Source organism: Ascaphus truei, unplaced genomic scaffold (assembly GCF_040206685.1).
Source record: "Ascaphus truei isolate aAscTru1 unplaced genomic scaffold, aAscTru1.hap1 HAP1_SCAFFOLD_959, whole genome shotgun sequence".
In the NCBI taxonomy this organism is placed as follows: Eukaryota; Metazoa; Chordata; class Amphibia; order Anura; family Ascaphidae; genus Ascaphus; species Ascaphus truei.
Genome location: NW_027457298.1, coordinates 117,556 through 139,123, shown reverse-complemented (window position 1 = coordinate 139,123; position 21,568 = coordinate 117,556). Strand labels below are relative to the sequence as shown.

Sequence of the window (21,568 nt, the reverse complement as noted above, 5' to 3'; positions counted from 1 at the left end):
GAGGGGAGGGAGTGGGGGGCCTGGGAGAGGGGGGGAGAGGGGGGGAGTGGGGGGCCTCGGAGAGGGGGGGAGTGGGTGGCTTGGGAGAGGGGAGGCCTGGGAGAGGGGAGGGAGTGGGGGGCCTGGGAGAGGGGAGGAGTGGGGGGCCTGGGAGAGGGGAGGGAGTGGGGGGCCTGGAGAGGGGAGGGAGTGGGGGGCCTGGGAGAGGGGAGGGAGTGGGGGGCCTGGGAGAGGAGTGGGAGTGGGGGGCCTGGGAGAGGAGTGGGAGTGGGGGGCCTGGGAGAGGAGTGGGAGTGGGGGGCTTGGGAGAGGGGAGGGAGTGGGGGGCCTGGGAGAGGGGGGGAGTGGGGGGCTTGGAGAGGGGAGGGAGTGGGGGGGCCTGGGAGAGGAGTGGGGGGCTTGGGAGAGGGGAGGGACTGGGGGGCTTGGGAGAGGGGAGGGAGTGGGGGGCTTGGGAGAGGGGAGGGAGTGGGGGGCCTGGGAGAGGGGAGGGAGTGGAGGGCCTGGGAGAGGGGAGGGAGTGGGGGGCCTGGGAGAGGGGAGGGAGTGGGGGGCCTGGGAGAGGGAGTGGGGGGACTGGGAGAGGGGAGGGATTGGGGGGCCTGGGAGAGGGGAGGGGAGTGGGGGGAGAGGGGAGGGAGTGGGGGGAGAGGGGAGGGAGTGGGGGGCCTGGGAGAGGGGGGGAGAGGGGAGGGAGTGGGGGGCCTGGGAGAGGGGAGGGAGAGGGGAGGGAGTGGGGGGAGAGGGGAGGGAGTGGGGGGCCTGGAGAGGGGAGGGAGGGAGTGGGGGGCCTGGGAGAGGGGAGGGAGTGGGGGGCCTGGGAGAGGGGAGGGAGTGGGGGGCCTGGGAGAGGGGAGGGAGTGGGGGGCCTGGGAGAGGGGAGGGAGTGGGGGGAGAGGGGAGGGAGTGGGGGGCCTGGGAGAGGGGAGGGGAGGGAGTGGGGGGCCTGGGAGAGGGGAGGGAGTGGGGGGCCTGGGAGAGGGGAGGGAGTGGGGGGCCTGGGAGAGGGGAGGGAGTGGGGGGCCTGAGGGAGGGGAGGGAGTGGGGGGCCTGAGGGAGGGGAGGGAGTGGGGGGCCTGGGAGAGGGGAGGGAGTGGGGGGCCTGAGGGAGGGGAGGGAGTGGGGGGCCTGGGAGAGGGGAGGGAGTGGGGGGCCTGAGGGAGGGGAGCCGTCAGATTTTCTCCCCTCCGTAGATATTCGGGCGCAGTCACACAGCCCCCGATACAGAGCGCGTCCGTACCCTGTGGGGGGGCACTTACTTCATAAACCAGGAGGGGTCCCCTTGGTAGTGACCGTCATTCTTGGTGACTGCGATGCTCCCCACGGCTACGATTGTCCTCTGCACCGCTGCCATATCTTTCCCTGTATAGAGATACTCAGCATGATTATACAGTGCGGCGTGCTCATTATCAACGTATAGGGATACTCCATGTCACTATATAGCGGAGTGATTGCTGGGTATACCCTGCAGTGGTTTTACCTTCATAGAGGTCCACGGTTTGGAAGATATCCGTTTTCACCACCCCGTAGTCCTCCGCCGCCTTCAGGAACTGAGCCACCTGCTCCATCTGCTTAAACACCATGCTGGGGGGGGGCTCCGGGATTCGTATCGGCTGGGACCCCGCGGGGTGCAGGCTGTTCACCAACTTCCCTAAAATCTGAGGGGCAGGAACAGGTAAGAGCGATACAGACAGAAGGGAGCTGTGAGTCTGTCCCTCCCCCCGCAGGGTGACACAGTGACACAGACAGAAGGGAGCTATGAGTCTGTCCCTCCCCCCGCAGGGTGACACAGACAGAAGGGAGCTATGAGTCTGTCCTCCCCCCGCAGGGTGACACAGTGACACAGACAGAAGGGAGCTGTGAGCCTGTCCCTCCCCCCGCAGGGTGACACAGACAGAAGGAGCTGTGAGCCTGTCCCTCCCCCCGCAGGGTGACACAGACAGAAGGAGCTATGAGTCTGTCCCTCCCCCCGCAGGGTGACACAGACAGAAGGAGCTGTGAGCCTGTCCCTCCCCCCGCAGGGTGACATACAGAGAAGGGAGCTATGAGTCTGCCCCCCCCCCACAGGGTGACACAGTGACACAGACAGAAGGGAGCTGTGAGCCTGTCCCTCCCCCCGCAGGGTGACACAGACAGAAGGAGCTGTGAGCCTGTCCCTCCCCCCGCAGGGTGACACAGACAGAAGGAGCTATGAGTCTGTCCCTCCCCCCGCAGGGTGACACAGTGACACAGACAGAAGGGAGCTATGAGTCTGTCCCTCCCCCCGCAGGGTGACACAGTGACACAGACAGAAGGGAGCTATGAGTCTGTCCCTCCCCCTGCAGGGTGACACAGTGACACAGACAGAAGGGAGCTGTGAGTCTGTCCCTGCCCCCGCAGGGTGACACTGACAGAAGGGAGCTATGAGTCTGTCCCTCCCCCCGCAGGGTGACACAGTGACACAGACAGAAGGGAGCTGTGAGTCTGTCCCTCCCCCCGCAGGGTGACACAGACAGAAGGGAGCTGTGAGTCTGTCCCTCCCCCCGCAGGGTGACACAGTGACACAGACAGAAGGGAGCTATGAGTCTGCCCCCCCCCCACAGGGTGACACAGTGACACAGACAGAAGGGAGCTATGAGTCTGTCCCTCCCCCCGCAGGGTGACACAGTGACACAGACAGAAGGGAGCTATGAGTCTGTCCCTCCCCCCGCAGGGTGACACAGACAGAAGGGAGCTATGAGTCTGCCCCTCCCCCGCAGGGTGACACAGACAGAAGAAAGCTATGAGTCTGTCCCTCCCCCTGCAGGGTGACACAGTGACACAGACAGAAGGGAGCTATGAGTCTGCCCCTCCCCCCGCAGGGTGACACAGTGACACAGACAGAAAGGAGCTGTGAGCTGTCCCTCCCCCCGCAGGGTGACACAGTGACACAGACAGAAGGGAGCTATGAGTCTGTCCCTCCCCCCGCAGGGTGACACAGTGACACAGACAGAAGGGAGCTATGAGTCTGTCCCTCCCCCCGCAGGGAGACACAGGCAGAAGGGAGCTATGAGTCTGTCCCTCCCCCTGCAGGGTGACACAGTGACACAGACAGAAGGGAGCTATGAGTCTGTCCCTCCCCCTGCAGGGTGACACAGACAGAAGGGAGCTATGAGTCTGTCCCTCCCCCTGCAGGGTGACACAGTGACACAGACAGAAGGGAGCTATGAGTCTGTCCCTCCCCCTGCAGGGTGACACAGACAGAAGGGAGCTATGAGTCTGTCCCTCCCCCCGCAGGGTGACACAGTGACACAGACAGAAGGGAGCTATGAGTCTGCCCCTCCCCCCGCAGGGTGACACAGTCACAGGCAGAAGGGAGCTGTGAGTCTGTCCCTCCCCCGCAGGGTGACACAGTGACACAGACAGAAGGGAGCTATGAGTCTGCGCCCCTCCCCCCGCAGGGTGACACAGTCACAGGCAGAAGGGAGCTGTGAGTCTGTCCCTCCCCCCGCAGGGTGACACAGTGACACAGACAGAAGGGAGCTATGAGTCTGCCCCTCCCCCCGCAGGGTGACACAGTCACAGGCAGAAGGGAGCTGTGAGTCTGTCCCTCCCCCCGCAGGGTGACACAGTGACACAGACAGAAGGGAGCTGTGAGTCTGTCCCTCCCCCCCGCAGGGTGACACAGTGAAAATTTGAGGTCTAACTATAGGGACAGTTGGTGGCTGTTGCTGTTGGCCTCACCACGCCATTCTTTAGCCACAGTTGGAAGCCGATCCTGCCTTTCTCCGGCCGCCCCACGCCGCTGCCGCACTGCGCGATGATCCATTGCACCAGACGCTCCTCCAGCTCATCGTCATACTTCTTCTCAATGCGAGACTGTACCTCGCGGCTCATCCCATATGCAGGGCCCTTATTAGCCATGATACCTGCAGGGAGAGAGGGTGCAGAGCCAGGGGTGTCAATGACCAGATGGACCCCCCAAGCCCCCCAAACAAACTCATGGGTCGATCTCCACCGAAGTTACATAGTTACATAGTTACATACTGATTGTTCTTCATGCAAGAACTATAACCTCAGCGGGTGTGATATGGAACTAACTGCATTGTTCTGCACCCACAGGTTTGTTTGCCCCACTCAAACCTCTATAATCCCGGTTATTCAAGAGTCACCTCCATCCTGACTGTATTTGATCTGTGGTATGTTAGCAAACTTGACTTGTTAATTGTCTGGCTTGTAACAGGCAGGTTTATTGGGGGAGGTCTCGTGACTGTTTAGTTATATACATTTCAAAGCACTTAAGGGAAACATTGCAGGGTCTCAGCTTCGCATCTTAAGAGTGCTGCATCCTAAAGTGACAATCTTAAAGGGAATATGTCATTGGACTGGAGACTGGATCCTACTACAAACTCTTCTACACAAGGCAGCGAAAGGTGAGCTCAGACAACACTATTATCCCACGCCGGTTAGCCTGCACATTTAAGCCCTGTGTACATGTTATTTACTGCAGCCTCTCCCAACACTTGTCTGCACACAACTGCTCTCCTCCCCCCTCCCCCCCCCCCCCGCTTCCCCAAAATCCCTCTGCAATCCCTGAACAGACCCTAGCATTGCAAACACAGCACACTTCAGTGGTGAGTAAAAGGTACACATCTGCTGTCTTCTCAATGCACACACGAACTTGGTTTACAACAGCTTCATACAACATTATCTACCTCTGTGATAATGAACCTGCTAGTTATCTTAACTCTGTTCTTTCTCGTGGCCTCGTGGAAATGTTACACTCTCTATCCAATGCAAACACCTCCCTCCTGGACCACACCCACTATCGTCATACACCCTGGACTACTCAAAAGCCTGGCACTGTCTACTGAATGTTGGTGGAGAACTCCGAATACCAGCACACCAACCACTGCTCACTCTAATGGCAAACACCACAAATTTACAACTTTAGCAGGTGATATTGAACCTAACCCAGGCCCTCCCTTTTCAACTCTGTCCCGTACCCCTGAGAATACTCCTTTCATATTCCAAAAGGGTCTGTTGCCCATATAAATATGCAGAGCCTGCTGCCCAAACTGGATGAACTAAGGGCATGGTGCCTTATGCATAAACCCAAAGCCATCGTTCTTACAGAAACATGGCTAACCCCTAAAACCCCTGATGCACATATTGCCATTCAGGGATACTCCATTTCTAGGAGAGACAGGTCAAAGAGAGGGGGAGGGGTGTTATTTTATATTGCAGACACATTACAATTTACACTGTTAGATTGCCTCCCCAGCCCACCCTCTTTTGAAATCCTAGTTGGCAAAATCTGTCTCCCCTTTTCTAAGCCCGTTCTTATTGCTGGCATCTACCGCCCCCCTAAAGCCCCTCTACAATCCCTGACTGATATCACCCAGTTTCTTGGCTCCATTTCCTCTCTGATTGAGAAGAGTGAGCTGCAAGTTCTTGGGGATTTCAACTACAATTGGCTCGACCCTAAAAACAACAAAATCCAGATACAACTCAAGTCACTAAACCTAACGTAACTCATTTCGCAACCACATGGACAAACCTGAAATCGCACAACCATTTCTTGCTAGACTGGATTCTCTCCTCTAGTCCCAGCAGAATCCAACCCTCTGGCAGCCTACCTGACATTTTCAGTGACCACGCAATAGTGTGCTGTGTAAGGAAAATCAGACCACCCAAATCAAGCATTATAGTTCTCCTCACTAGAACATTTAGGAACTTAAACCCACAACAGTTTCTGGATGACCTTACCAACTGCCCATGGCACAGAATCGATTTAATTCCCGACCCTGATTCTGCGCTTGACTATTTCCAATCCGAGTTCTTAAAACTCTGCGAAACCCATGCTCCACTACGCAGAATAATAGTACAGGGGGCCACCTTCCGTGGGTTACAACTGACCTTATAGCACTCTACCAGTTCAGGGATGCCTTGTGGAAAAGCTACAAAGTATCTGGCACTACCAAGGATCTCAATCACTACAGATACCTGCGGAAACATGTGCACAAGGCAAACAAGGCACGCAAAAGCACAATATTACTCTGACAATCTCCTCCAGAACACATCAAACCCAGCTAACTTCTGGAAGGTTATCAACAATATATTCCAGCCTCCTAACCATCAACAACCAAGTAACATCACTAAGGGGGATATTACTCTGACAAACCCAACTGACATTGCAAATGCATTCAATAATTACTTTGTGGGGTGTGCTACTAACTTATTAGCTAAACGCAATCCAAACCACAAACCTGAATCTCATCCTAGGAGTACCCATATAGCCCCACCCCCTCCCAACACTGCCCACAATTTTCAATTTGGCCCAGTATCTGAAGAGGAGATTACACAAGCGCTCCTCAAACTAAAACTAAGCAGCCAATGTGGACCTGACTTACTACAATCTAAGTTCCTAAGGCTGCGCTTATAGTGACGGTGACAGCCAGCGACCTGAAATACGGAACCTGAAATACAACTTTTGCAATGGCGACGGGTGATGTCATCAGTCGCGTCATCGGCTGTAAAAGTGCAGCCTACGACTTGGTGCCCCAGCCATTGCCAAACCGCTTTCTTCCCTAATCAACTCTATCCTGTCTGCAGGTCATATCCCACCTGGAAAACTGCCAGAGTTGTCCCAATCTTCAAAAGTGGGGACAGAAGCACTGTCAAACTACAGGCCAATCTCCCTTCTCCCAATTCTATCCAAAGTCATGGAAAAATGTGTCCACTCCCAAATAAGCGATTACTATACCAAGACAAATTTCCCTAGCCAATTCCAATCTGGCTTTCGTCCCAAACACTCCACCGTAACTACCCTGCTAAAAGTTTGCAATGAAATCCAGTGTGGAATGGAACGGGGACAACTCACTGGTGCAGTATTCCTAGATTTTGCAAAGGCTTTTGATACTGTTGATCATGCTATCCTGCTTAAACTCCAGAGCTCTGGAATATGGAAGCATGCTTTAAACTGGTTTCAGTACTACCTATCAGTTTCTCTGACCCCACATGTGTGTATCTACATAACAGTATATATGTGTATATATATATATATATATATATGTATATATACAATATATATACACATATATATATATATATATATATATATATATATATATACATACACACACACACACATATATATATATACACATAGACAGTGGTCGACAAATCACCAAAAAATCTACTCGCCGAACAAAAAAAATCTACTCGCCACCTAGAACCACACGTGTGCTGCTTGGGCCAATAGGAGCTCGCCACGATGTTAAATCCACTCGCCCGGGGCGAGCAAATGTATAGGTTTGTCAAACACTGCACATAGATATATATATATACACATACACACACACACACACACACACACACACACACGTGTGGGTCTGTGTGTATCTATATAACAGTATATATACATGTGTGGGTCTGCATGTATCTATATAACCGTATATATATATATATATATATATATATATATATATATATATATACACAGTACGTGTGTGTATCTGTATAACAGTATATATATACACAAGTGTGGGTCTGTGTGTATCTATATAACAGTATATATACACAAGTGTGGGTCTGTGTGTATGTATATAACAGTATATATACACAGGTGTGGGTCTGTGTGTATGTATATAACGTATATATACATGTGTGTGGATCTGTGTGTATCTATATAACAGTATATATACGTGTGTGGGTCTGTGTGTATCTATATAACAGTATATACTGTATATGTGTGTGGGTCTGTGTGTATCTATATAACAGTATATATACGTGTGTAGGTCTGTGTGTATCTATATAACAGTATATATATGTGTGTAGGTCTGTGTGTATCTATATAACAGTATATATATGTGTGTGGGTCTGTGTGTATCTATATAACAGTATATATATGTGTGTGGGTCTGTGTGTATCTATATAACAGTATATATACATGTGTGGGTCTGTGTGTGTCTATATACAGTAACAGTATATATACAGGTGTGGGTCTGTGTGTGTATCTATATAACAGTATATATACAGGTGTGGGTCTGTGTGTATCTATATAACAGTATATATACAGGTGTGGGTCTGTGTGTATCTATATAACAGTATATATACAGGTGTGGGACTGTGAGTATCTATATAACAGTATATATACGTGTGTGGGTCTGTGTGTATCTATATAACAGTATATATACAGGTGTGGGTCTGTGTGTATCTATATAACAGTATATATACAGGTGTGGGTCTGTGTGTATCTATATAACAGTATATATACATGTGTGGGTCTGTGTGTATCTATATAACAGTATATATACAGGTGTGGGACTGTGAGTATCTATATAACAGTATATATACGTGTGTGGGTCTGTGTATGTCTATATAACAGTATATATACAGGTGTGGGTCTGTGTGTATCTGTATAACAGTATATATACGTGTGTGGGTCTGTGTGTATCTATATAACAGTATATATACGTGTGTGGGTCTGTGTGTGTCTATATAACAGTATATATACACGTGTGTGGGTCTGTGTGTATGTATATAACAGTATATATACATGTGTGGGTCTGTGTGTATCTATATAACAGTATATATACAGGTGTGTGGGTCTGTGTGTATCTATATAACAGTATATATACACATGTGGGTCTGTGTGTATCTGTATAACAGTATATATACGTGTGTGGGTCTGTGTGTATCTATATAACAGTATATAGACGTGTGTGGGTCTGTGTGTGTCTATATAACAGTATATATACACGTGTGTGGGTCTGTGTGTATGTATATAACAGTATATATACAGGTGTGTGGGTCTGTGTGTATGTATATAACAGTATATATACAGGTGTGGGTCTGTGTGTATCTATATAACAGTATATATACACGTGTGGGTCTGTGTGTATCTGTATAACAGTATATATACACACGTGTGTTGGTCTGTGTGTATCTATATAACAGTATATATACAGGTGTGGGTCTGTGTGTATGTATATAACAGTATATATACACGTGTGGGTCTGTGTGTATCTATATAACAGTATATATACATGTGTGGGTCTGTGTGTATCTATATAACAGTATATATACAGGTGTGGGTCTGTGTGTATGTATATAACAGTATATATACACGTGTAGGTCTGTGTGTATCTATATAACAATATATATACAGGTGTGGGTCTGTGTGTATCTATATAACAGTATATATACAGGTGTGGGTCTGTGTGTATCTATATAACAGTATATATACAGGTGTGGGTCTGTGTGTGTATATATAACAGTATATATACAGGTGTGGGTCTGTGTGTATCTATATAACAGTATATATACAGGTGTGGGTCTGTGTGTATCTGTATAACAGTATATATACAGGTGTGGGTCTGTGTGTATCTATATAACAGTATATATACAGGTGTGGGTCTGTGTGTATCTATATAACAGTATATATACACGTGTGGGTCTGTGTGTATCTATATAACAATATATATACAGGTGTGTGGGTCTGTGTGTATCTATATAACAGTATATATACAGGTGTGTGGGTCTGTGTGTATCTATATAACAGTATATATACAGGTGTGTGGGTCTGTGTGTATGTATATAACAGTATATATACACGTGTGGGTCTGTGTGTATCTATATAACAATATATATACAGGTGTGTGGGTCTGTGTGTATGTATATAACAGTATATATACAGGTGTGGGTCTGTGTGTATCTATATAACAGTATATATACAGGTGTGTGGGTCTGTGTGTATCTATATAACAGTATATATACAGGTGTGTGGGTCTGTGTGTATCTATATAACAGTATATATACAGGTGTGTGGGTCTGTGTGTATCTATATAACAGTATATATACAGGTGTGTGGGTCTGTGTGTATCTATATAACAGTATATATACAGGTGTGTGGGTCTGTGTGTATCGGTATAACATGTTAGTATAATGTGTTGCTGGTCCCTCTGGACGGGATAGGGTGACAATGTTACAAAATCTGCGCCCCATTTACCCTCCGGTTGCTCCTGAAAGACTGTCTCGCTGTCTCACTCTCTCTCACGATGCTGTCTCGCTGTCTCACTCTCTCTCAGGATGCTGTCTCACTCTCTCACGATGCTGTCTCGCTGTCTCACTCTCTCACGATGCTGTCTCACTCTCTCACGATGCTGTCTCGCTGTCTCACTCTCTCACGATGCTGTCTCGTGTCTCACTCTCTCTCAGGATGCTGTCTCACTCTCTCACGATGCTGTCTCGTGTCTCACTCTCTCTCAGGATGCTGTCTCGCTGTCTCACTCTCTCAGGATGCTGTCTCACTCTCTCAGGATGCTGTCTCGCTGTCTCACTCTCTCTCAGGATGCTGTCTCGCTGTCTCAGGATGCTGTCTCGCTGTCTCACTCTCTCTCAGGATGCTGTCTCGCTGTCTCACTCTCTCTCAGGATGCTGTCTCACTCTCTCTCACGATGCTGTCTCGCTGTCTCAGGATGCTGTCTCGCTGTCTCACTCTCTCTCACGATGCTGTCTCACTCTCTCAGGATGCTGTCTCGTGTCTCACTCTCTCTCTCAGGATGCTGTCTCGCTGTCTCACTCTCTCTCAGGATGCTGTCTCACTCTCTCTCACGATGCTGTCTCGCTGTCTCAGGATGCTGTCTCGCTGTCTCACTCTCTCTCACGATGCTGTCTCACTCTCAGGATGCTGTCTCGCTCTCTCTCAGGATGCTGTCTCGCTCTCTCTCAGGATGCTGTCTCGCTCTCTCTCAGGATGCTGTCTCACTCTCTCAGGATGCTGTCTCGCTGTCTCACTCTCTCTCACGATGCTGTCTCACTCTCTCAGGATGCTGTCTCGCTGTCTCACTCTCTCTCACGATGCTGTCTCACTCTCAGGATGCTGTCTCGTGTCTCACTCTCTCTCACGATGCTGTCTCACTCTCTCAGGATGCTGTCTCGTGTCTCACTCTCTCTCACGATGCTGTCTCGCTGTCTCACTCTCTCTCAGGATGCTGTCTCGCTGTCTCACTCTCTCTCAGGATGCTGTCTCACTCTCTCAGGATGCTGTCTCACTCTCTCTCACGATGCTGTCTCGCTGTCTCACTCTCTCAGGATGCTCTCTCACTCTCTCAGGATGCTGTCTCACTCTCTCTCAGGATGCTGTCTCGCTGTCTCACTGTCTTACTCTCTCAGGATGCTGTCTCACTCTCTCAGGATGCTGTCTCGCTGTCTCACTCTTAGGATGCCGTCTCGTGTCTCACTCTCTCTCAGGATGCTGTCTCACTCTCTCAGGATGCTGTCTCGCTGTATCACTCTCTCTCAGGATGCTGTCTCACTCTCAGGATGCTGTCTCGCTCTCTCTCAGGATGCTGTCTCACTCTCTCAGGATGCTGTCTCGCTGTCTCACTCTCTCTCACGATGCTGTCTCACTCTCTCTCACGATGCTGTCTCACTCTCTCAGGATGCTGTCTCACTCTCTCTCAGCATGCTGTCTCACTCTCTCTCAGGATGCTGTCTCACTCTCTCAGGATGTTGTCTCACTCTCTCAGGATGCTGTCTCACTCTCTCTCAGGATGCTGTCTCACTCTCTCTCAGGATGCTGTCTCACTCTCTCTCAGGATGCTGTCTCACTCTCTCTCAGGATGCTGTCTCACTCTCTCTCAGGATGCTGTCTCACTCTCTCTCAGGATGCTGTCTTGCTGTCTCGCTCTCTTTCTGGACTCTGTCTCTCAGAACGCTCTCTCTCTCAGAACGCTCTCTCTATGTCTCGCTGTCTCAGGATGCTCTCTTGCTCTCTTTCAGGACGCTCTCTGTCTCTCACCGCAGGACGCTGCCTCGCTCTGACCGAAGAATGCTACCTCGCTCTCTCAGGATGCTCTCTCGCTGTCTTAGGATGCTGTCTCGCTCTCAGGATGCTCTCGTTCTCTCAGGATGCTGTCTCGGTCTCTGTCAGGATGCTCTCTCAGGATGCTGTCTCGATCTCTCTCAGGACGCTGTCTCGCTCTCTCTCAGGATCCTCTCTCGCTCTCTGTCAGGATGCTGTCTCGCTCTCTCTGAGGACGCTGTCTCGCTCTCTCTCAGGACGCTGCCTCGCTCTCTCTCAGGACGCTGTCTCGCTCTCTCAGGACGCTGTCTCCCAGGACGCCGTCTCGCTCTCTCAGGATGCTGTCTCTCTCAGGATGCTCTCTTAGGATGCTGTCTCGCTCTCTCAGGATGCTCTCTCAGGACGCTGTCTCGCTCTCTCAGGATGCTCTCTCAGGATGCTGTCTCTCTCAGGACGCTCTCTCTCAGGATGCTCTCTCAGGACGCTGTCTCGCTCTCTCAGGATGCTGTCTCTCTCAGAATGCTCTCTCTCAGGATGCTCTCTCAGGACGCTGTCTCGCTCTCTCAGGATGCTGTCTCTCTCAGGATGCTCTCTCAGGACGCTCTCTCTCAGGATGCTCTCTCAGGATGCTGTCTCGCTCTCTCTCAGGACGCTGTCTCGCTCTCTCAGGATGCTGAGGACTGAGCAGGCAGCAGCTCGATGTGAAGTACAAACCCTGCGCTGCTGAGAGTATGTAACGGGGCGTCTCCCGCCCCCCCAGTAACACCCTCTCCTCCGGCTGAGAGTCCCAGCACCATATTAGGGGAAGGTCTGACAGGACCTGGGGTTTGGGGTCCGGACACATTCTCAGGATACCTAAAGGATGCGGGAAAGGGGGGAGACGAGGGGGGAGACTGGGGAGAGAGAGGGGGGAGAGACTGGGGAGAGAGAGGGTGGAGAGACTGGCTCCTTCCACCAAATCCTTTTATAGAATAAACTCCGGCACCTCTGACCGCCGTCTGCAGCCGCCAGAAACTCATCCGTCTCCCAAATCGCACGTTTTATTATCGGGGAAAAACATGCATTTTCTTTTCAGGGATTTCCGGGAATGTCAATGTGAGAAACATGAGTTTGTGACCCTGCGCTCAGCGCTGTACCTCCCTCCCCTTGTTCAGACTGCGCTCAGCGCTGTACCTTCCTCCTCTTGTTCAGGCTGCGCTCAGCGCTGTACCTTCCTCCCCTTGTTCAGGCTGCGCTCAGCGCTGTACCTTCCTCCCCTTGTTCAGGCTGCGCTCAGCGCTGTACCTTCCTCCCCTTGTTCAGACTGTGCTCAGCGCTGTACCTTCCTCCCCTTGTTAAGACTGCGCTCAGCGCTGTACCTTCCTCCCCTTGCTCAGACTGCGCTCAGCGCTGTACCTTCCTCCCCTTGTTCAGGCTGCGCTCAGCGCTGTACCTTCCTCCCCTTGTTCAGGCTGTGCTCAGCGCTGTACCTTCCTCCCCTTGTTCAGGCTGCGCTCAGCGCTGTACATTCCTCCCCTTGTTAAGACTGCGCTCAGCGCTGTACCTTCCTCCCCTTGTTCAGGCTGCGCTCAGCGCTGTACCTTCCTCCCCTTGTTCAGACTGCGCTCAGCGCTGTACCTTCCTCTCCTTGTTAAGACTGCGCTCAGCGCTGTACCTTCCTCCCCTTGCTCAGACTGCGCTCAGCGCTGTACCTTCCTCCCCTTGTTCAGGCTGCGCTCAGCGCTGTACCTTCCTCCCCTTGTTCAGGCTGCGCTCAGCGCTGTACCTTCCTCCCCTTGTTAAGACTGCGCTCAGCGCTGTACCTTCCTCCCCTTGTTCAGACTGCGCTCAGCGCTGTACCTTCCTCCCCTTGTTCAGGCTGCGCTCAGCGCTGTACCTTCCTCCCCTTGTTCAGACTGCGCTCAGCGCTGTACCTTCCTCCCCTTGTTAAGACTGCGCTCAGCGCTGTACCTTCCTCCCCTTGCTCAGACTGCGCTCAGCGCTGTACCTTCCTCCCCTTGTTCAGGCTGCGCTCAGCGCTGTACCTTCCTCCCCTTGTTCAGGCTGCGCTCAGCGCTGTACCTTCCTCCCCTTGTTCAGGCTGCGCTCAGCGCTGTACCTTCCTCCCCTTGTTAAGGCTGCGTTCAGCGCTGTACATTCCTCCCCTTGTTAAGACTGCGCTCAGCGCTGTACCTTCCTCCCCTTGTTCAGGCTGCGCTCAGCGCTGTACCTTCCTCCCCTTGTTCAGACTGCGCTCAGCGCTGTACCTTCCTCTCCTTGTTAAGACTGCGCTCAGCGCTGTACCTTCCTCCCCTTGCTCAGACTGCGCTCAGCGCTGTACCTTCCTCCCCTTGTTCAGACTGCGCTCAGCGCTGTACCTTCCTCCCCTTGTTAAGACTGCGCTCAGCGCTGTACCTTCCTCCCCTTGCTCAGACTGCGCTCAGCGCTGTACCTTCCTCCCCTTGTTAAGACTGCGCTCAGCGCTGTACCTTCCTCCCCTTGTTCAGACTGCACTCAGCGCTGTACCTTCCTCCCCTTGTTCAGGCTGCGCTCAGCGCTGTACCTTCCTCCCCTTGTTAAGACTGCGCTCAGCGCTGTACCTTCCTCCCCTTGTTCAGACTGCACTCAGCGCTGTACCTTCCTCCCCTTGTTCAGGCTGCGCTCAGCGCTGTACCTTCCTCCCCTTGTTCAGGCTGCGCTCAGCGCTGTACCTTCCTCCCCTTGTTAAGACTGCGCTCAGCGCTGTACCTTCCTCCCCTTGTTAAGACTGCGCTCAGCGCTGTACCTTCCTCCCCTTGTTCAGACTGCGCTCAGCGCTGTACCTTCCTCCCCTTGTTCAGGCTGCGCTCAGCGCTGTACCTTCCTCCCCTTGTTCAGGCTGCGCTCAGCGCTGTACCTTCCTCCCCTTGTTAAGACTGCGCTCAGCGCTGTACCTTCCTCCCCTTGTTAAGACTGCGCTCAGCGCTGTACCTTCCTCCCCTTGTTCAGACTGCGCTCAGCGCTGTACCTTCCTCCCCTTGTTCAGGCTGCGCTCAGCGCTGTACCTTCCTCCCCTTGTTCAGGCTGCGCTCAGCGCTGTACCTTCCTCCCCTTGTTAAGACTGCGCTCAGCGCTGTACCTTCCTCCCCTTGTTAAGACTGCGCTCAGCGCTGTACCTTCCTCCCCTTGTTCAGACTGCGCTCAGCGCTGTACCTTCCTCCCCTTGTTCAGACCGCGCTCAGCGCTGTACCTTCCTCCCCTTGTTCAGGCTGCGCTCAGCGCTGTACCTTCCTCCCCTTGTTCAGGCTGCGTTCAGCGCTGTACCTTCCTCCCCTTGTTAAGACTGCGCTCAGCGCTGTACCTTCCTCCCCTTGCTCAGACTGCGCTCAGCGCTGTACCTTCCTCCTCTTGTTCAGGCTGAGCTCAGCGCTGTACCTTCCTCCCCTTGTTCAGACCGCGCTCAGCGTTGTACCTTCCTCTCCTTGTTCAAGCTGCGCTCAGCGCTGTACCTTCCTCCCCTTGTTCAGGCTGCGCTCAGCGCTGTACCTTCCTCTCCTTGTTCAGGCTGCGCTCAGCGCTGTACCTTCCTCCCCTTGCTCAGACCGCGCTCAGCACTGTACCTTCCTCCCCTTGTTCAGACCGCGCTCAGCGCTGTACCTTCCTCCCCTTGCTCAGACTGCGCTCAGCGCTGTACCTTCCTCTCCTTGTTCAGGCTGCGCTCAGCGCTGTACCTTCCTCTCCTTGTTCAGGCTGCGCTCAGCGCTGTACCTTCCTCCCCTTGCTCAGACCGCGCTCAGCGCTGTACCTTCCTCCCCTTGCTCAGACTGCGCTCAGCGCTGTACCTTCCTCTCCTTGTTCAGGCTGCGCTCAGCGCTGTACCTTCCTCTCCTTGTTCAGGCTGCGCTCAGCGCTGTACCTTCCTCCCCTTGCTCAGACCGCGCTCAGCGCTGTACCTTCCTCCCCTTGCTCAGACCGCGCTCAGCGCTGTACCTTCCTCCCCTTGTTCAGACCGCACTCAGCGCTGTACCTTCCTCCCCTTGTTCAGACTGCGCTCAGCGCTGTACCTTCCTCCCCTTGTTAAGACTGCGCTCAGCGCTGTACCTTCCTCCCCTTGTTCAGACTGCACTCAGCGCTGTACCTTCCTCCCCTTGTTCAGGCTGCGCTCAGCGCTGTACCTTCCTCCCCTTGTTCAGGCTGCGCTCAGCGCTGTACCTTCCTCCCCTTGTTAAGACTGCGCTCAGCGCTGTACCTTCCTCCAATTGTTAAGACTGCGCTCAGCGCTGTACCTTCCTCCCCTTGTTCAGACTGCGCTCAGCGCTGTACCTTCCTCCCCTTGTTCAGGCTGCGCTCAGCGCTGTACCTTCCTCCCCTTGTTCAGGCTGCGCTCAGCGCTGTACCTTCCTCCCCTTGTTCAGGCTGCGCTCAGCGCTGTACCTTCCTCCCCTTGTTAAGACTGCGCTCAGCGCTGTACCTTCCTCCCCTTGTTAAGACTGCGCTCAGCGCTGTACCTTCCTCCCCTTGTTAAGACTGCGCTCAGCGCTGTACCTTCCTCCCCTTGTTAAGACTGCGCTCAGCGCTGTACCTTCCTCCCCTTGTTCAGGCTGCGCTCAGCGCTGTACCTTCCTCCCCTTGTTCAGGCTGCGCTCAGCGCTGTACCTTCCTCCCCTTGTTCAGGCTGCGCTCAGCGCTGTACCTTCCTCCCCTTGTTAAGACTGCGCTCAGCGCTGTACCTTCCTCCCCTTGTTAAGACTGCGCTCAGCGCTGTACCTTCCTCCCCTTGTTCAGACTGCGCTCAGCGCTGTACCTTCCTCCCCTTGTTCAGACCGCGCTCAGCGCTGTACCTTCCTCCCCTTGTTCAGGCTGCGCTCAGCGCTGTACCTTCCTCCCCTTGTTCAGGCTGCGTTCAGCGCTGTACCTTCCTCCCCTTGTTAAGACTGCGCTCAGCGCTGTACCTTCCTCCCCTTGCTCAGACTGCGCTCAGCGCTGTACCTTCCTCCTCTTGTTCAGGCTGCGCTCAGCGCTGTACCTTCCTCCCCTTGTTCAGACCGCGCTCAGCGTTGTACCTTCCTCTCCTTGTTCAAGCTGCGCTCAGCGCTGTACCTTCCTCCCCTTGTTCAGGCTGCGCTCAGCGCTGTACCTTCCTCTCCTTGTTCAGGCTGCGCTCAGCGCTGTACCTTCCTCCCCTTGCTCAGACCGCGCTCAGCACTGTACCTTCCTCCCCTTGTTCAGACCGCGCTCAGCGCTGTACCTTCCTCCCCTTGCTCAGACTGCGCTCAGCGCTGTACCTTCCTCTCCTTGTTCAGGCTGCGCTCAGCGCTGTACCTTCCTCTCCTTGTTCAGGCTGCGCTCAGCGCTGTACCTTCCTCCCCTTGCTCAGACCGCGCTCAGCGCTGTACCTTCCTCCCTTGCTCAGACTGCGCTCAGCGCTGTACCTTCCTCTCCTTGTTCAGGCTGCGCTCAGCGCTGTACCTTCCTCCCCTTGTTAAGACTGCGCTCAGCGCTGTACCTTCCTCCCCTTGTTCAGACTGCGCTCAGCGCTGTACCTTCCTCCCCTTGTTCAGGCTGCGCTCAGCGCTGTACCTTCCTCCCCTTGTTCAGGCTGCGCTCAGCGCTGTACCTTCCTCTCCTTGTTAAGACTGCGCTCAGCGCTGTACCTTCCTCCTCTTGTTCAGGCTGCGCTCAGCGCTGTACCTTCCTCCTCTTGTTCAGGCTGCGCTCAGCGCTGTACCTTCCTCCCCTTGTTCAGACCGCGCTCAGCGTTGTACCTTCCTCTCCTTGTTCAAGCTGCGCTCAGCGCTGTACCTTCCTCCCCTTGTTCAGGCTGCGCTCAGCGCTGTACCTTCCTCTCCTTGTTCAGGCTGCGCTCAGCGCTGTACCTTCCTCCCCTTGCTCAGACCGCGCTCAGCACTGTACCTTCCTCCCCTTGTTCAGGCTGCGCTCAGCGCTGTACCTTCCTCCCCTTGTTAAGACTGCGCTCAGCGCTGTACCTTCCTCCCCTTGTTAAGACTGCGCTCAGCGCTGTACCTTCCTCCCCTTGTTCAGACTGCGCTCAGCGCTGTACCTTCCTCCCCTTGTTCAGACCGCGCTCAGCGCTGTACCTTCCTCCCCTTGTTCAGGCTGCGCTCAGCGCTGTACCTTCCTCCCCTTGTTCAGGCTGCGTTCAGCGCTGTACCTTCCTCCCCTTGTTAAGACTGCGCTCAGCGCTGTACCTTCCTCCCCTTGCTCAGACTGCGCTCAGCGCTGTACCTTCCTCCTCTTGTTCAGGCTGCGCTCAGCGCTGTACCTTCCTCCCCTTGTTCAGACCGCGCTCAGCGTTGTACCTTCCTCTCCTTGTTCAAGCTGCGCTCAGCGCTGTACCTTCCTCCCCTTGTTCAGGCTGCGCTCAGCGCTGTACCTTCCTCTCCTTGTTCAGGCTGCGCTCAGCGCTGTACCTTCCTCCCCTTGCTCAGACCGCGCTCAGCACTGTACCTTCCTCCCCTTGTTCAGACCGCGCTCAGCGCTGTACCTTCCTCCCCTTGCTCAGACTGCGCTCAGCGCTGTACCTTCCTCTCCTTGTTCAGGCTGCGCTCAGCGCTGTACCTTCCTCTCCTTGTTCAGGCTGCGCTCAGCGCTGTACCTTCCTCCCCTTGCTCAGACCGCGCTCAGCGCTGTACCTTCCTCCCTTGCTCAGACTGCGCTCAGCGCTGTACCTTCCTCTCCTTGTTCAGGCTGCGCTCAGCGCTGTACCTTCCTCCCCTTGTTAAGACTGCGCTCAGCGCTGTACCTTCCTCCCCTTGTTCAGACTGCGCTCAGCGCTGTACCTTCCTCCCCTTGTTCAGGCTGCGCTCAGCGCTGTACCTTCCTCCCCTTGTTCAGGCTGCGCTCAGCGCTGTACCTTCCTCTCCTTGTTAAGACTGCGCTCAGCGCTGTACCTTCCTCCCCTTGCTCAGACTGCGCTCAGCGCTGTACCTTCCTCCCCTTGTTCAGACTGCGCTCAGCGCTGTACCTTCCTCCCCTTGTTAAGACTGCGCTCAGCGCTGTACCTTCCTCCTCTTGTTCAGGCTGCGCTCAGCGCTGTACCTTCCTCCCCTTGTTCAGACCGCGCTCAGCGTTGTACCTTCCTCTCCTTGTTCAAGCTGCGCTCAGCGCTGTACCTTCCTCCCCTTGTTCAGGCTGCGCTCAGCGCTGTACCTTCCTCTCCTTGTTCAGGCTGCGCTCAGCGCTGTACCTTCCTCCCCTTGCTCAGACCGCGCTCAGCACTGTACCTTCCTCCCCTTGTTCAGACCGCGCTCAGCGCTGTACCTTCCTCCCCTTGCTCAGACTGCGCTCAGCGCTGTACCTTCCTCTCCTTGTTCAGGCTGCGCTCAGCGCTGTACCTTCCTCTCCTTGTTCAGGCTGCGCTCAGCGCTGTACCTTCCTCCCCTTGCTCAGACCGCGCTCAGCGCTGTACCTTCCTCCCTTGCTCAGACTGCGCTCAGCGCTGTACCTTCCTCTCCTTGTTCAGGTTGCGCTCAGCGCTGTACCTTCCTCCCCTTGTTAAGACTGCGCTCAGCGCTGTACCTTCCTCCCCTTGTTCAGACTGCGCTCAGCGCTGTACCTTCCTCCCCTTGTTCAGGCTGCGCTCAGCGCTGTACCTTCCTCCCCTTGTTCAGGCTGCGCTCAGCGCTGTACCTTCCTCTCCTTGTTAAGACTGCGCTCAGCGCTGTACCTTCCTCCCCTTGCTCAGACTGCGCTCAGCGCTGTACCTTCCTCCCCTTGTTCAGACTGCGCTCAGCGCTGTACCTTCCTCTCCTTGTTCAGGCTGCGCTCAGCGCTGTACCTTCCTCTCCTTGTTCAGGCTGCGCTCAGCGCTGTACCTTCCTCCCCTTGCTCAGACCGCGCTCAGCGCTGTACCTTCCTCCCCTTGCTCAGACCGCGCTCAGCGCTGTACCTTCCTCCCCTTGTTCAGACCGCACTCAGCGCTGTACCTTCCTCCCCTTGTTCAGACTGCGCTCAGCGCTGTACCTTCCTCCCCTTGTTAAGACTGCGCTCAGCGCTGTACCTTCCTCCCCTTGTTCAGACTGCACTCAGCGCTGTACCTTCCTCCCCTTGTTCAGGCTGCGCTCAGCGCTGTACCTTCCTCCCCTTGTTCAGGCTGCGCTCAGCGCTGTACCTTCCTCCCCTTGTTAAGACTGCGCTCAGCGCTGTACCTTCCTCCAATTGTTAAGACTGCGCTCAGCGCTGTACCTTCCTCCCCTTGTTCAGACTGCGCTCAGCGCTGTACCTTCCTCCCCTTGTTCAGGCTGCGCTCAGCGCTGTACCTTCCTCCCCTTGTTCAGGCTGCGCTCAGCGCTGTACCTTCCTCCCCTTGTTCAGGCTGCGCTCAGCGCTGTACCTTCCTCCCCTTGTTAAGACTGCGCTCAGTGCTGTACCTTCCTCCCCTTGTTAAGACTGCGCTCAGCGCTGTACCTTCCTCCCCTTGTTAAGACTGCGCTCAGCGCTGTACCTTCCTCCCCTTGTTCAGACTGCACTCAGCGCTGTACCTTCCTCCCCTTGTTCAGGCTGCGCTCAGCGCTGTACCTTCCTCCCCTTGTTAAGACTGCGCTCAGCGCTGTACCTTCCTCCCCTTGTTCAGACTGCACTCAGCGCTGTACCTTCCTCCCCTTGTTCAGGCTGCGCTCAGCGCTGTACCTTCCTCCCCTTGTTCAGGCTGCGCTCAGCGCTGTACCTTCCTCCCCTTGTTAAGACTGCGCTCAGCGCTGTACCTTCCTCCCCTTGTTAAGACTGCGCTCAGCGCTGTACCTTCCTCCCCTTGTTCAGACTGCGCTCAGCGCTGTACCTTCCTCCCCTTGTTCAGGCTGCGCTCAGCGCTGTACCTTCCTCCCCTTGTTCAGGCTGCGCTCAGCGCTGTACCTTCCTCCCCTTGTTAAGACTGCGCTCAGCGCTGTACCTTCCTCCCCTTGTTAAGACTGCGCTCAGCGCTGTACCTTCCTCCCCTTGTTCAGACTGCGCTCAGCGCTGTACCTTCCTCCCCTTGTTCAGGCTGCGCTCAGCGCTGTACCTTCCTCCCCTTGTTCAGGCTGCGCTCAGCGCTGTACCTTCCTCCCCTTGTTAAGACTGCGCTCAGCGCTGTACCTTCCTCCCCTTGTTAAGACTGCGCTCAGCGCTGTACCTTCCTCCCCTTGTTCAGGCTGCGTTCAGCGCTGTACCTTCCTCCCCTTGTTAAGACTGCGCTCAGCGCTGTACCTTCCTCCCCTTGCTCAGACTGCGCTCAGCGCTGTACCTTCCTCCTCTTGTTCAGGCTGCGCTCAGCGCTGTACCTTCCTCCCCTTGTTCAGACCGCGCTCAGCGTTGTACCTTCCTCTCCTTGTTCAAGCTGCGCTCAGCGCTGTACCTTCCTCCCCTTGTTCAGGCTGCGCTCAGCGCTGTACCTTCCTCTCCTTGTTCAGGCTGCGCTCAGCGCTGTACCTTCCTCCCCTTGCTCAGACCGCGCTCAGCACTGTACCTTCCTCCCCTTGTTCAGACCGCGCTCAGCGCTGTACCTTCCTCCCCTTGCTCAGACTGCGCTCAGCGCTGTACCTTCCTCTCCTTGTTCAGGCTGCGCTCAGCGCTGTACCTTCCTCTCCTTGTTCAGGCTGCGCTCAGCGCTGTACCTTCCTCCCCTTGCTCAGACCGCGCTCAGCGCTGTACCTTCCTCCCCTTGCTCAGACTGCGCTCAGCGCTGTACCTTCCTCTCCTTGTTCAGGCTGCGCTCAGCGCTGTACCTTCCTCTCCTTGTTCAGGCTGCGCTCAGCGCTGTACCTTCCTCCCCTTGCTCAGACCGCGCTCAGCGCTGTACCTTCCTCCCCTTGCTCAGACCGCGCTCAGCGCTGTACCTTCCTCCCC

At 54.5% G+C, this 21,568-nt stretch overlaps 1 protein-coding gene across 2 annotated transcripts; it reads right to left on the bottom strand.

Annotated features, from left to right (window-relative positions):
* Positions 1–1,255: 1,255 nt before the first annotated feature.
* TAGLN (transgelin) lies at positions 1,256–12,488 on the bottom strand. Of its 2 annotated transcripts, none has more exons than XM_075585165.1 (4): positions 11,765–12,488; positions 3,703–3,887; positions 1,481–1,658; positions 1,256–1,362 (listed from the first exon to the last, which is right to left on the bottom strand). In XM_075585165.1, exons 2-4 carry the CDS (start codon positions 3,880–3,882, stop codon positions 1,256–1,258), a joined length of 465 nt encoding a protein of 154 aa, XP_075441280.1. In that variant the 5' UTR covers positions 3,883–3,887; positions 11,765–12,488. The 2 variants fall into 2 exon arrangements, with proteins under 2 accessions (XP_075441280.1, XP_075441281.1); XM_075585166.1 differs by having other exon boundaries at positions 11,802–12,487.
* Between the last annotated feature and the right edge of the window lie 9,080 nt (positions 12,489–21,568).

Excerpts from the sequence above, each read along its gene's own strand:
- TAGLN (XM_075585165.1), bottom strand. The coding sequence starts at position 3,882 with ATGGCTAATAAGGGCCCTGCATATGGGATGAGCCGCGAGGTACAGTCT. Across the intron at positions 1,659-3,702 it reads TGTGGCTAAAGAATGGCGTG|ATTTTAGGGAAGTTGGTGAA; the intron begins GTGAGGCCAACA and ends CCTGCCCCTCAG. Across the intron at positions 1,363-1,480 it reads AACCGTGGACCTCTATGAAG|GGAAAGATATGGCAGCGGTG; the intron begins GTAAAACCACTG and ends ATCTCTATACAG.